The 16,041-nt window shown below is 40.1% G+C and overlaps 2 protein-coding genes across 7 annotated transcripts in view; one reads left to right on the top strand and one right to left on the bottom strand.

Moving 5' to 3' along the window:
* Positions 1-15,116, top strand: part of NR4A3 (nuclear receptor subfamily 4 group A member 3) — a 43,996-nt gene extending 28,880 nt beyond the window's left edge. For all 3 annotated transcript variants that reach the window (XM_055271678.2, XM_055271677.2, XM_055271676.2), the window contains one exon: positions 11,811-15,116. In XM_055271678.2, coding sequence (XP_055127653.1) covers positions 11,811-12,058 — 248 coding nt within the window. In that variant the 3' untranslated portion in view covers positions 12,059-15,116. The remainder of the gene's footprint in view (positions 1-11,810) is intronic.
* The window catches only part of LOC134736184 (uncharacterized), a 386,711-nt gene that overhangs the window by 330,646 nt on the left and 40,024 nt on the right, over positions 1-16,041 (bottom strand). The window lies entirely within an intron of this gene.

Genomic DNA, 16,041 nt, shown 5'->3' with positions numbered 1-16,041 from the left:
CAGAAAGGAAACAGCTGAAAATTGGAGTGACAGGAGATGTGACTGCTCTGATAGGTCAGGGTGGGCGGGACATAAAGAACCTTCCACGCCTAGGTGAGGGGAGCAGAGTTTATCTTGAGCACAATGAGGATCCACAGGTTTTGTCCAAAGGAGCTTGATGGTCAGGTTTGCGTTTTAGAAAGATTTACCCTGTCAGTGCGTTTTGGGCACAGATTAGAGTGAGAAAGAATCTAAGAGGAAAAAGGCCAGTCCAGGTGTGAGAGCCATGATTCAAGAGGAGGGCCCATCCCTGAAGGCCACATCTTTGTTTCACTCTTTAAATGGAAATTGACAGATATCTAAGAGGCCAGGACGTGTGGGTGCCAGGAAGACCCAACCTGGAGAGACTGGGCAGAGTTCAGTGCAGAGAATACAAAGTAGAAATTAGTAGAAGGGTGGTGCTGGTCCTCTTTCTGCATCCCATTTGTTCTATTCCCTGCAGTTACAGCTGCTCAGCCTGCTGCCCATTTATGTGGAGATTGGCTGGGGGAGGAGGCAGTTTGGCATGGCAGAAATAGCATGGACTTTGGAATCGAGCATGCCCAGATTTTAATCTTCAGTCCTGTGTTTAATAAGTAGGTGCTATTGGGGAACACATTTCAGTGCTCTGAAATTCAGTTTCTCCATTTGTAAAATGGGGATAACAATGTCTATGTCATAGGGCAGCAGTGAGGATTACAGAAAATTCAGCTGGTGATGTAACCAAACTGGATTCAGGATAGGCAACTCTGAATTCACCTATGGTCCCCCTTGGAGTGATAGTGACAAATTCCCTCAAGTTAGGCATATGCCTTCCCCTACCCCTTGGAAGCATCAAACTCAGTGGCATGAGGAAACAGGTGGTGGCTTTAGAAGGCAGTATGTTTGGTGATAGTCTCCTTGGATGCTTAAGAGAGAGGCTCAAAGGAGGACAGTGATACTAAAGTAATTAAGCTGCACTTAACAAGCACTTACAATAGGCCAAGTGCTCTACAGTGGTGTCTTTGGGCCTCCCCGACCAGGTAGCTCCTGTTCCTGCCCTCATTCCTGCTGTGGTTTTAGCCTGCAACAAAAATAAGCCCTCTTCTCTCATTTCTGGACCTTACAACACTCTCTTTGTGACTTACTGTTGAAAGTGGGTTTGATAAGTGTGAAAATATCAGGAAATGGCAGAAAAGGCAATGCCTGGGAAACAGTGTTCATTGCTGTGGATATTAATTTTCATTTGGATATGAGCTGCCATGGATCTTGACTTCTGAATAAGCTTCGTTGATCATAAAGGGTGATTGTGGAGTATCAGCTGGGCTATTTACATTACAAAATTCATCCCAAAATTGTCTTTTCTTAAACCACAGAGGAGAGCTCATGAAAAGGAAATGGCATCTTAGAAGTTTAACTAGGCTTGCTTCCAGGAAAAGTATTAAGAATCTGGACAGTATTGGTGGTTTGCACAAACATGGCTTTTTTTTTTTTCTGATTCTTTTTTTCTTTGGCCTCCTCCTCTCTCTGTACCCCCTCAATGAAAAACTAGGCGGTGAAGTGGGGCAGGAAATGGTTTCATTCAGATCACTCTCCTTTCCTGCAGTAAACGGGGGGTTCCCCACAGTGGTTGGCTTTCAAACGTTTTTCAGGTTCCCTGTTTAGCTACCCTAACCATTGCCCTTTGCCAGTGCCGCCTCTCTGAAGTAATGCAAGTGCTTTGAATCTGATGGGATACCAATGAGTTGATATCTGGTTGCAGTTAATAATGTTTCATAATGTTTCATAAATAAGAAGCCCCCTCACCAGACAGAAAGGTAGTGTGGAATTACCATTTTATAAATATCCACTCATTAAATAAGCATCGAGGGCCTACTACGTACCAAGCATTGTACCAGTCTCTTGGGATGCAAAGATGAGCCAGGCATGCATTCTGTTGCCAAGAAGTGGGCAGTCTACTAGGAAGTCATAGCTTATGATATATGAACTTGGTGTATAGTGATTAGTGCTCAGGCCCTGAAAAGGGACAGATGCAGTGTGGGGTAAGTCCAGATTACTGCTAACTTTTTTGAGGTGAAGGAAGGTAGAAGTGTTGGTCATGAATGACTTCCCAAAGAGGTAGCATCTAGACATGAGAAGACATAAAGAACATTCCAGATGAAGGAAATAGAACAGCAAGGGCATGGCAGTTGAATGCCTCAGTACCGTTTAGGGTTAAAACAATTACAGTGGAGTTTCATTGTGCATATATTAAAATCACACATATGATCCAAGTAGAAAGAGGAGAAAAATTAAGAGTGCAGGCTATGGCATTTGATGACTGTATGTCCTGGAGTGGGCATGAATCCACTGTAGGTCGTGGTTTCTCTGCCTCTAGTGATGAGTGCTGAGATCATGTCTTGTGCTTTTGGGAAAATTAAATGATTTTCAGGGATAAAACTAATTCTATGTGATATTTACCTTCTGGCTTGATGTGATGACCTAACCTCAGAGCAAAACACTTTTCCTGTACAGAAATAGGGGAAAAAAGATTGGAAAGATAGTTTTGAACCAGATGGCGGAGGGAATCTCAAGTGCTCAAATGCCATTTTGTTGTTCCCCATGGCTTTCTTTTCCCTACTCAGGTCATCTGTCAGGTGAGAAAATGACTCCTTTCTCTTCTGACTGTAGTCTTTTTCCTGGTCTTATTGAAACATGACCTCTAAGACTGAGAAGGAGGAAGGAGGGCAGAACCATGGCAGAAAGTAGTGAAACAGTGACACAGCAGGACTAGACAGGTGGCTTACCATGCCACACCCTCCACCATCTGTCTTTCCAGAGCTCCACTGCCCACTGTAAATGGTTACCTGGTTACTCCTGCTTTTGCATCAAATAAAGCCATCAGCTACATCGCAAGGAAAACTAAATGTAAAACTTAGCAGGGCAAAATAGTTAAAAACAAAAATGGTGGGAGAGGGGAGAGGCCACAGGATTTAGAGACCGGAGATCTGAGTTCAGGTCTTCACCCTGAAATGTGCTGTCTTTGCAATCATGGACAAGTTCCTTACCCTCTCTGAATCTCAATTTCCTTCTTTCTCACAGGGATAAAGATGTCTACTTGCAGGTTTCTTATAAAGATTGAACGAACTAATATGTACTATGCAGAAAAAAAATTAGACAAACCTTCATTGTTATTATTATATTATTTGTTTTACACACTTCCATAAAGAGCCAGCTGTCTTGCTCTCTAAGAATCCATAAAAGTGTTCATGCATCCCTGCAATTGAATATACACATTGTATTAAGGAATTTCTTTGTGTCTTTCTTTACCAACTAGACTGTGGGGTTCTTAAGGACAGGGAGAGTTATTTATCTTTAAAATTACTTTAGCATTTACAAGTATGAGGCATATGACAAATATTCATTGAATGAATGGGCCAATTGTGAGTATCAGAAAGTCTCCCAAATTAGAAAAATATGAATTAATAATTTTTAGCCTACCACTGTTATGAGAAAAGTATGAATTCTTGAAAATTGCCTTATTTCAATTCAGATTAATTCAGTAAATATTTATTGAGCATCTACTGTGCATCAGACACACATTCCCTTACCCTTAAAGAGTCTGTGGTCTCACTGGAGAGAGAGACAGACACATACTCTACTAAATCAAAGACAGTCAGACTGAAAAGTGCCATTTAAATCAGCCTCAACACAGACTGCCGACTCACTTGTGGCTTCCTGACCAGCGTGGGCTCAATGTCTCTGGGACTGCCCATCAGTAAAGGATGTTGTGTATGACATGAGTGATAGCAATAAGGTGAATTCCCAGAGAAAGGGGTAGAGCTCAGAGTCGGGAATACTGTTTGTTTGTGTTTGAGCTACACATACCTCTCTCTCCAGGGGCCCACCTTTCCTTCCCCTTTGGCTGAAACAGCATCGTTGTCACCAAGTTAGCCTTTGCCCTAACACCTGCTCAGAAACGGGAGTTAGTTTTCCCCTTGGTGGGGCTCCTGATGGTTACTATCATCCCTTTCTTTATCCCCTACTCCCTGCCATGAGGAAGAGAATTTGACATTTCTCATATAAGCCCAAGAGGCAGAACTGGGAACTACATATAGCAGCGGTCCCCAGTTTTTTTGGCACCAGGGACTGGTTTCATGGAAGACAATTTTTGCTTGGACTGGGGTCAGAGGAATGGTTTCGGGATGATTCAAGCGTATTACATTTATTGTGCACTTTATTTCTATTATTATTACATTGTAATATAAAATTAAATAATTGTATAACTCACCATAATGTAGAATCGGTGGGAACCCTGAGCTCATTTTCCTGCAACTAGATAATCCCATCTGGGGGTGATGGGAGACAGTGACAGATCACCACGCATTAGATTCTCATAAGGAACGTGCAACCTAGATCCCTCACATGCACAGTTCACAATAGGGTTCACACTCCTATGAGAATCTAATGCCGCCACTCATCTGACAGGAGGTGGAGCTCAGGTGGTAATGCAAATAACGGGGAGTGGCTGTAAATACAGATGAAGCTTCACTTGCTTGCCCGCTGCTCACCTCCTGTTGTGTGGCCCAGTTCCTAACAGGCCATGGACCAATACCAATTGGGGACCCCTGATATATAGGATGGCAAATTTTAGCTCAATGTAAGAAAAACTTTCTCATAGGAAGAATCATTTGAAATTGGAATAAGCTGCCTTGAGGAGTGAGTTCCCGCATTGGGGAATGAGGCTTACAGAGACTAGATGAACACTAAGTGTGGACTGAGTCAAGCATCTTATGGGGACTAGGATTGACTAGAGCAGAGCTTCTCCATCATTCACATCACTGGGCATCTTGTTGCATTGCAGATTCTGGTTAGGTAGGTCTGGGGCAGGGCCTGCCTAAACGGATTCTGCATTTCCAGCAAATTCCCAGGTGATGCTGATGCTGCTGGTCTGGGGCCCACACCTTAAGTAGCAAGGAATAAGGGAACCTATTGGTAATTAGGAATCTATGAAATTAATAACTGCCATTTTAAAATACTCAGTGCCAGGCACTGTGCCAAGGGCTTTACATGTGTTATTTTGTTTAATGTTGCTTAATAAATAAGCTTGGAAGTACCTGGAATGGATTACAGCAGATACAGGAAACATGGAAATCAGTCAAGAGCTATTAAAATGATCTAGATAGCAAAGATATTGAAGATCCTCATCCAGAGGCCATGGGTATTGAGAGGGAGATATAAATGCAAGGAACATCACAGAGATAATAATGGAAGTTCTTGCAATGGATTAAATATGATGGCTCGGGGGGAAGGAATTGTTAGAGATGATTATGAGAGTGATGTGAAAGGCTGTAATATCATTAATAGACAAGCTTAGAGAAGTGGCTGATTTGAAGGAGAAGGTAATGGCTTGAGTTTTAGATAGAGAGGATACTTGCAAATATTTGCTAAGCGCTCACTATATGCTAGGCATGGTTCCAAATACTTGACATGTATTCACTCGTTTACTTCTCACAGCAACCCATAAGGCAGCTACCATTATTAGCACCATTTTACAAATGTGGAAACAGACCCAAAGTCACCCAGTTAATAAGTGGTCAAGGCCAGGTGCGGTGGCTCACGCCTGTAATCCCAGCACTTTGGGAGGCCAAGGTGGGCGGATCACAAGGTCAAGAGATGGAGACCATCCTGGCCAACATGGTGAAACCCCTTCTCTACTAAAAATACAAAAATTAGCTGGGCGTAGTGGCGCACACCTGTAGTCCCAGCTACTTGGGAGGCCAAACAGGAGAATCACTTGAACCCGGGAGGCAAAGGTTGCAGTGAGCCGAGATTGCATCACTGAACTCCAGCCTGGCGACAGAGCGAGACTCTGTCTCATAAATAAATAAATAAATAAGTAAAGTGGTAGAGTTAGGTCTACAGCCAGGAAATCTAATTCCAAAGCTTTAATGTGATAGGTTTTAGAGTTTGTAAAGTTCTTTACTGTTGTTAGCTTCTTAATAACTCCCAACCTGTATATTTATTCTTAGCAACTTACACTTTTAGTGCTTATATAATCATTTTTCACAGATCCTTGATCCTCTATGTATCCATTTAACAGATATTTATTGGGTGTCTCCTATGTACTAGGCTTGGTGCTGGAGATAAAATGTAGAGCAAATACAGTTCATGCTCCCATGGGGCTTACAATTAATGGGAGGAGAAAAATCACATAACTATCTGATTTCAAACTGGTGTGTCCTGCAAAGGGAAAGATTAGAATGCCAGAGGAGAACATGATCTAGAATGGGGGTAAAAAGGGAAGCTTCCTTCAAGAAATATTTGATCTGAGATCCAAAGAATGAGTAGATCTTAACCAGGTGAAGATGGGAAAACATGAGCACAGACCTAAATGGAGCTCTATTATTTCACTCCATAACTCTCTCCCCCTGACTCCTTCTTCCCTGGTTCCCCCTACCTCTAAACCCCTCCCTCTTGCTCTAAGCAGAGATGTCTATGCCTAGATAGCTAAAATGCACATGAATCCAATGGTATTTTTAGATGTTCATACCACACAAAGATTAGGAGTGTGATCTGTCTGTCGCATCTCTAACCCCAGTGGTTATAACATTGCTTGCCACAGAATAGGTGCTCAATAAATATTTTTTGAAAGAAGTAGTTAGTTAATTTGGTGCACAGAAAATAGGAGAGAATTATAGAAAGGTTAGTTCATCTCAGGAAGAGGAGAAACTTTCTAACAATTACAGATGTCCAGAGATGGAAGGCATCTTGTTATAAAAGAAATATCTCTGGACTTAGAGTGAAAGAAAATAGCCCCTTGCTAATTTTGACTATGGGCAAGTCACTTAATTGAGCCTTACCCTCCATACCTATTACTTAAAGATAATCTTTGTTCTGCCTAATTCACCGGATTGTTGTGAGAGTGAGATAAAATAATCTAAGTAAGAGTGTTGTATAAAGTGCTATTAAATATATTTGTATTATTATGGCATAATATAGTTAACTCCCAGTCCAGCCACTACCTGACACTCTTTATGGTAGCTTGTAGTAGAGATTCTTGTCTTAGATAGGAATTTGAACTAAATAACTCAAACCCTTTCCAATCTATATATACAATGATTATGACACATAAGTCTATTACTGAACCATTTCTGTATGTTATATATCAAAGTTTTGAATATGTAATGCTAGAGTTAAAATACTAAAGCATTCTATGAAAATTATATAGCTCAAAATGCAAGAAATACTAAGAAGCTTGTTTTGTTTAATGGTTGACAAAGACCTTAAACTAAAATCTTCTGTGTATAACTCTCTAGGAAGGGGGATAGTCCAAATGCCTGATTTCCCCCCAAATTTATGAATTCTGTATATCAGCTCCGTAGCCATGTTTACCAAGCTACAAGAAGAAAGGAGATCCCTTTAACTAAAATGTCAGTGATTAGGTTTTAAGGGATTTCAAGTTACTAGGGAAGGACCCAGACACTTAGTGACTCCCTAGTGATTTGAAAATCTTCCTGGCTGCTGGCAGTAGTTTGCATGGAGACTGAATATTATCTCAGCCCTTTTGAAAAAGTAAAGAAGCTACAAATCCAGTGGCTGTTCAAAACAACAAAGAGGGTTGAGGTGCCTTTGGCTTCTAACAGGAGTGTCTCTGAATTCCTCAAGGAATTCCAGGCCTAGAGTTGATCCAGCTGGCAGGAGGTATCGATCTCCACTTGAATTCACTGAATAAATAATGGTTGCCATAGTTATTGAGCAGTCGCAACTGGTTGGAGAGCAGGGAAAACTCTGCAGCACCTTCTGTGAGTTTGGCCATGAGAAAGTCTGGTTACAAGGTTCCACAATCAGCTCCCTCCCCAAATCCAGCCAACATATTACTCAGTTCCTATTTCCTGACGAATATGAGATCTTGAATGTTATGTAAGACATAAGACACTGAAAGGAAGGGAAAGCTTAAATCAATGGACTGGTATTTATTCTGAGAAAGACGTCTCTCCCTAGGTTATGAATCTAATTGAATATTTTTCAGTATTAATTGAATTTAGTATCAGCAAGGTGATGTTTGATCATGTTATAGCTACTCAAGGGCTTCACAAAGGATGAAATCAATCTCATTCTATTTTAACATTATTATACAAAGAGCACAACCTGGACATTTTAAAAGGAAGGAAAAAGTTATCCCAAAACCCCATAGGTATTTTCATGTTTATATTTTCTTTCACCCTTCTCTATATGAAGAAATAATTTTTGCATAGATGGAATCACAGCTTTAGTATTTAATATTCTACTCTCTATTTAATGTTGTAGACTTTTTTTATTTTGCTTCATAGTCTTCATATTTGTTCTGTTTGATGTCTCCAGAATCTTCCCTTCCATATACCATTATTTACTTAATGGTTCCCCTATTCTTCAGCCCTTTGCCTTTTTCCAGTTTTTTGTTTCTTTGCTTTTGTTTTGTTTTGTCTTGGTAATAGATAATGCTGAACCAAATGTCTTCATGTATACAGTTTTATTCTTCTGCTAAATGTTTCCTTTGGATAAATTCCCAAGAGTGGGATTACTTGGTCAGAGGCTATGAACGATTTATAGCTCTTGAAATTTACTGCCAAATTTACAGCCTGTTCTTTTGTTTTGGGGAGAAAAATAAAACTTTAGGCAGAACACCACTGCATGCAGGATTCTGTTAAAATTCACTCTCAGGTGCTTCTTCTGAGACTGAAACATGGAGCCTATGTATTTAGTAAAGATAAGCTGTAGGAGACAGGTCTGCACCTGGGCTGATTAGCGAATAGTTTCTCAGGGAAAGCAAAATGATGCACTGCAAAGCTTGGAAATTAGGCCACTAATTGCCTTTTGTAAGACCTTGTAGTTACCAGCCACTTGCCCACTGGCAAGCATTGTCTTTGGTTCTGATTATTCCATGTGCATAGCACTCTACAGCTGACAGACCACTTTTCCATAATATTATCTTAATTGAGCCACAACAATCCATGGAGTTGGGTTTTATTATCATTGTACTTTTTCTTTTAATCTATTACATAACATTGAAAACACACAGGAATAATAACAGCAAAGGCTGTGTATCTGCCACTCAATAATTCTGATTTTCCTGTGAAGACATTGAGCCTTAGAGAAATTAGGTCACCCAGCTAGTAAGTGACAGAACCACAACTAGAACCTAGGTCTGTCTAACTCCAGGGCCAGTGCCTGTCTCTTTATAGCATATTGCATTGAGACAAGATGCCTGCAACTTACAGTCCATGGAGATCCCACTGGCAATCTTCATGGTTGTATTTTAACATCATTATAACATATCAGGCCAGGTGCAGTGGTGCATGCCTGTAATCCCAGCACTTTGGGAGGCCGAGGTGGGTGGCTCACTTGAGGCCAGGAGTTTGAGGCCAGCCTGGCTGATATAGTGAAACCCTGTCTCTACTAAAAATACAAAAATTAGCCAGGTGTGGTGGCACACACTTGTAATCCCAGCTACTTGGGATGCTGAGACAGTAGGATCTTTTGAAACCAGGAGGTGGATGTTGCAGTGAGCTGAGATTTCACCACTGCACAGCCTGAGTGACAGAGTGAGACTCTGTGAAGGAAGGAAGGAAGGAAGGAAGGAAGGAAGGAAGGAAGGAAGGAAGGAAGGAGGGAGGGAGGGAGGGAGGGAGGGAGGGAGGGAGGGAGGGAGGGAAAGAGGGAAAGAAGGAAGGAAGAAGGAAGGAAGGAAGGAAGGAAGGAAGGAAGGAAGGAAGGAAGGAAGGAAGGAAGGAAGGAAGGGGAGGGAGGACACATCAGAGCTTTAGGACCTTACAGATAGTTAAGTTCAACCATCTCCTTTTGCAGGGCCCCAAAGAGGGAGGAACTTCCGCAAATCATACACAACTAGCCAAACTGATGATAATGCAAATTTTCTGGTTCCCAGGCCTCTTATTTGGGACAAGAAAAAAGTGTCTGCATAGTTCTTCATTTTTCTTATTGGCTTTTGCTTCAAGGAAATAACTTTTCTAACAAAAATGCCCCCAACTTAAAAAATTAATTTAGAGCCAGGCACGGCAGCTCGTGCCTGTAATTTCAGCGCTTTGGGAAGCTGAGGCAGGAGGATCACTTGAGCCCAAGAGTTCAAGACCAGCCTGGGCAACATAGTGAGGCCCTGCCTCTACAAAAACTAATTTAAAAATCAACCAGGTATGGTGGTGCATGCCTATAGTCCTAGCTACTTGGGAGGCTGAGGCAGGAGGATCACTTAAGCCCAGGAGTTTCAGGCTACAGTGAACCATGACTGCACCACTGCACTGCAGCCCAGGCAACAGAGCAAGACCGTGACTCAAAAGCAAAAAAATTAATTTCATAAAAATTAGAAACTATTGCTTGATTTCCCATTAGAAGGATGCTTCCATCTCTCAAGAATTATGATTTTACATGTAAATGTACTGAGAGAAGAAAACTGAGATAACAGAGGCCAAGCTCTTCCCTTAGAAATGAGGCTCTGAGGCCAGGCACAGTGGCTTATGCCTGTAATCCCAACACTTCGGGAGGCCAAGGTGGGAGGATCACTTGAGATCAGGAGTTCGAGACCAGCCTAGCCAATATGGTGAAACCCCATCTCTACTGAAAATACAAAAAATTAGCTGGGCATGGTGGTGCACACCTGTAGTCTCAGCTACTCAGGAGGGTGGGGCAGGAGAATCGCTTGAATCAGGGTTGGGGGAGGAAGTGGGGGAGCAGTGAGCCAAAATCGCACCACTGCACTCCAGCCTAGGCAACAGAGTCAGACTCTGTCTCAAAAAAAAAAAAAAAAAAAAGAGAAATGAAGCTCTGAAGTCTAAATGCTGGGGAAAAGCATAGTGATTTGTTGTGGATATCATTGCTTCTCATTGCTTTGGAACAGGAGACCAGTATTTGCCCCAGAAAACTGGGTTCTAATCGCAGCTTTTAGCAGCTGAGTGACTTTGGGAAATTCATTTAACCTTATACATAAAATAGATCATAGTATTTCACATGGAGATCATTTTATATATTGTTTTGTAAAATATAAGATACTGGTATTTGTGTCTTGACACATTATAATATGCCTGCACCACATCCTTCTGGGCTTCCTCCCCTTCTCTTTGGCTTTTCCATCTCCACAGCAGGAGGACATGCGTATTTTGTACAGAGTGCCAGGTGTAGGTCAATAGGGGTTTCAAGTGGGGGGGGACAAAACAAGGAAAAGAAAAGCTGAATGCTTCTCAGTGCTGGTTAGCATGAAAACACAGGAATGCACTTTGCTGTGTTGGGTCTTTTCGAGCAGCCCTTGCATTAGCAAATGGAAGTTACAGCCTCCCCATCTCCCTTAAATGAGTCTGTCAAGATAGAAACATTAATTCATTTGCCTGGATGTGTTTCTGTGTCACTCTGAAAAATAGTTGCCTACTGACAAGGCTTTGTGAGAACTTAGTAGGATAATGTATGCAAAATAATAACCACCCTGCCATTCATTCCATGTGGCTGTGTGCCAGGAACTGTGCTTCCCTTGTGTTACTTACCTAAGCTGGCCATCCCAGAAACCCTGAATTGGGTATGATCATTTTCTTCATCTCATAAGGAAATGGGTGCTCAGAAGTAAAGAGACTTACTCTAGCGTGCACAGCAAGTAAGTGTTGGGACTGGGATTCAAACCTTGGTGTTGTTTAATACCAAACACCATGAACTATCTCTAACAGGGAGGGCACTTTGATTGTAAAGAAGCCATCCAAACTGGCAGAATGAGACACAGACCTCAATTAGGGATTCAAAGTGTCTTAAGATGTATTTGCCTCCTAAACTTCTTGCCCTTCTCTATCCCTCTGCAGAAAGACATGGGTTAAAAGAACCAAAGAGAGTCGAGGAGCTATGCAACAAGATCACAAGCAGTTTAAAAGACCACCAGAGTAAGGGACAGGCTCTGGAGCCCACCGAGTCCAAGGTCCTGGGTGCCCTGGTAGAACTGAGGAAGATCTGCACCCTGGGCCTCCAGCGCATCTTCTACCTGAAGCTGGAAGACTTGGTGTCTCCACCTTCCATCATCGATAAGCTCTTCCTGGACACCCTACCTTTCTAATCAGGAGCAGCCGAGCAGTGAGCCGCCTCCTCTCCTAGCACCTGCTTGCTACGCAGCAAAGGGATAGGTTTGGAAACCTATCATTTCCTGTCCTTCCTTAAGAGGAAAAGCAGCTCCTGCAGAAAGCAAAGACTTTCTTTTTTTTTTCTGGCTCTTTTCCTTACAACCTAAAGCCAGAAAACTTGCAGAGTATTGTGTTGGGGTTGTGTTTTATATTTAGGCATTGGGGGATGGAGTGGGAGGGGGGTATAGTTCATGAGGGTTTTCTAAGAAATTGCTAACAAAGCACTTTTGGACAATGCTGTCCCAGCAGGAAAAAAAAAAAGGATAATATAACTGTTTTAAAACTCTTTCTGGGGAATACAATTATAGTTGCTTTGTATTTAAAAACAAGAACAGCCAAGGGTTGTTCGCCAGGGTAGGATGTGTCTTAAAGATTGGTCCCTTGAAAATACGCTTCCTGTATCAAAGGTACGTATGTGGTACAAACAAGGCAGAAACTTCCTTTTAATTTCCTTCTTCCTTTATTTTAACAAATGGTGAAAGATGGAGGATTACCTACAAATCAGACATAGCAAAACAATAGTGGCTGTTTGCTTCCATAAACAAGTGCAATTTTTTAAAGTGCTGTCTTACTAAGTCTTGTTTATTAACTCTCCTTTATTCTATATGGAAATAAAAAGGAGCCAGTCATGTTAGCAAATGACACATGTTAATATCCCTAGCAGAGGCTGGGTTCACCTTACCTGTCAATCCCTTCTGAGGTATGGCCCATCCAAGACTTTTAGGCCATTCTTGATGGAACCAGATCCCTGCCCTTACTGTCCAGCTATCCTGAAAGCGGATCAGATTATAAACTGGATTACATGTAACTGTTTTGGTTGTGTTCTATCAACCCCAGCAGAGTTCCCTAAACTTGCTTCAGTTGTAGTAACTGACTGGTATATTCATTCAGAAGCTCCATAAGTCAGTCGAGTATTTGATCCCTAGATAAGAACATGCAAATCAGCAGGAACTGGGTCATACAGGGTAAGCGCCAGGGACAATAAGGATTTTTATAGACATAATTTAATTTTTGTTATTGGTTAAGGAGACAATTTTGGAGAGCAAGCAAATCTTCTTTTAAAAAAAAAAGTATGAATGTGAATACTAGAAAAGATTTAAAAAATAGTATGAGTGTGAGTACTAGGAAGGATTAGTGGGCTGCGTTTCAACATTCCGTGTTCGTACTCCCTTTTGTATGTTTCTACTGTTAATGCCATATTACTATGAGATAATTTGTTGCATAGTGTCCTTATTTGTATAAACATTTGTATGCACGTTATATTGTAATAGCTTTGCCTGTATTTATTGCAAGACCACCAGCTCCTGGAAGCTGAGTTACAGAGTAATTAAATGGGGTGTTCACAGTGACTTGGATACACCAATTAGAAATTAAATAAGCAAATATATATATATATATATATATAAATATAGCAGGTTACATATATATATATTTATAATGTGTCTTTTTATTAACCATTTGTACAATAAATGTCACTTCCCATGCCGTTATTTTATGGTTCATTTGCAGTGACTTTTAAGGCAGTACTGTTTAGCACTTTGATATTAAAATTTTGCTTATGTTTTGCTAAATTCGAATAATGTTTGAAGATTTTTAGGTCTAAAAGTCTTTATATTATATACTCTGTATCAAGTCAAAATATCTTTGGCCATTTTGCTAAGAAACAAACTTTGAATGTCAAACTGATGTCACAGTAGTTTTTGTTAGCTTTAAATCATTTTGCTTTAGTCTTTTTAAAGGAAAAATAACAAAACTATGCTGTTTATATTGTCATTAAATTATACAATCAAACAAATGCCAAATGAATTGCCTAATTGCTGCAAAGTATAACCCAGATAGGAAATCATATGTTTTTTTCCAAGAGTCATTCTAATATTTGATTATGTGTTATGTTTATGTGTGCTTTTATGAAAGATTGTTATTTTTATATATCAAGATGATAGAACCTGGAATGTTAGGATTTTGAAATGTTAGACTTGGAAGGGGCCTGGCCTGTCAACTAGTCCAACCCCTTAAAATTCATAGAGGAGCAAACTGGGGCCCATTGAAGGGTGAAGAATTACTCAAGGTCACACAGCTAGTAACAGAATCAAGACTAAGACCCAATTTACATTTCCATGGTCTTTTTTTTTCTCAACTTACTCCATCTATATAAAATCAGGCTTTTAAACATAACCACTAATATTTACCTGAAGATAACCATGAGTAAAGTATACTTTTGCATTAATTTTTTGAGCTTATATGCAAACATAATAAATATTATTAAATATCAGGAAAGCTAACATTTCATACAAGATAGCTTCAGACCAAATTCAAATTGAATTTGAATAAATTAGAAATACTGTGCATACATAACCTTCTTGTGCACCATGAGTATTTGGAAAGTTAATCCTTGTTTTTGTCATGTCTATAAAGGAAGAACAAAACAAAACAAAAACAGAGCCCTAGAGAAATGCTGTTACTTTTTATTTTTACACCCATCAGATTTAAAGAAAAGACTTTTTAGCCATTATAATCTAGTGGTTGGAAGGAATGAAGAAGCTTTTTTAGTAATAGGTCCAGATATGAGTGCTAAAAATAAAGATGATAGCATGTTCTTCTGTCTTCCATAGTTATTATAACTATGAGAGCCTCCCAAGTCATCTATCAACTCAACTCCCTTTTTTTGTCTTAATGTTGCACATAAGTTTATACAGAGTGGATGACCACACTAGCACAGAAGAGAACAACATGTATTAAAGCAGGTGATTCCTCCCCTTGCGGGAGAGCTCTCTCAGTGTGAACATGCCTTCTGTGGGCGGAAATCAGGAAGCCACCAGCTGTTAATGGAGAGTGCCTTGCTTTTATTTCAGACAGCAGAGTTTTCCAAAGTTTCTCTGCTCCTCTAACAGCATTGCTCTTTAGTGTGTGTTAACCTGTGGTTTGAAAGAAATGCTCTTGTACATTAACAATGTAAATTTAAATGATTAAATTAAATTACATTTTATCAATGGCTACTGTTGTATTGAATAAGCCTGCTTCATTTAACAGTTTTCTCTTAATTATTATGTAATAGTATTTGCTGTGAACTCTTAAGCACATCCCCAAAATTGATTTTTTAAAGGCTTAGTAATGCTGAAAAATTAATGGGATTTCTGAATTGGATATACATTAAACCTTACTGATTGGAAAGAAGGACATTCTAAATTCAATAACCATTTATTGACTACTTCCTAGGGACAAACCGCTGCTGAGTGCTTTGAGGAGATACAAACATGCACAGTGTGTGAAACTCCTATTTTTCTTTCAACTGTATATAATGTAAATGGAGCTAAAATTTGTTGGCTAAAAGTGTTCTTTAGAGGTAAGAAAGATTCATTTCTGTATCAAGACAATATGATACGGTTTGTGAACCAACATTTCCAAGAATCAAGGTTACAGTTCTCAAAGATGGATGAGTGCTCTCTGCCTTTTTGTTTAAGCCATCACTACTACATTACTTAGAAACCCCTTCTTTGTGGGTAATACAAATGAAACTTTTATTCAACTCTACCCAAAACATCATGTGTTCTGAGTTAGTGCAAATATGCTTTTTGTGTGGTGACGGCTCAAAAGCATGGGAGTTCTCATGACTTACTTCATCAGTTCATGCATAAAGTATTGTCTGTGACATCTAAGTACAGATGAATGGATAAACAATGTGGTATATAAATACAGCAGAATATTATTCAGCATTAAATTATAAATATATTATTAGTGTACTGTGCAGACACAGTACTTAGATGTCACAGACAATACTTTATGAGTGTTTGGTTTAGGAGGCAAACACTTCCTCCCGCTTCTCAACAGGACCTTCATTACTCAACCAGAAACTATGATTAGTAAGAAAAGAATGACAGCTATAGTGGAGTGCCATCTGACATAAATTCAAATATAGGTA

The sequence above is a fragment of the Symphalangus syndactylus genome, chromosome 3 (genome assembly GCF_028878055.3).
Source record: "Symphalangus syndactylus isolate Jambi chromosome 3, NHGRI_mSymSyn1-v2.1_pri, whole genome shotgun sequence".
In the NCBI taxonomy this organism is placed as follows: domain Eukaryota; kingdom Metazoa; phylum Chordata; class Mammalia; order Primates; family Hylobatidae; genus Symphalangus; species Symphalangus syndactylus.
This window is presented reverse-complemented; position numbering and strand designations above follow the sequence as displayed.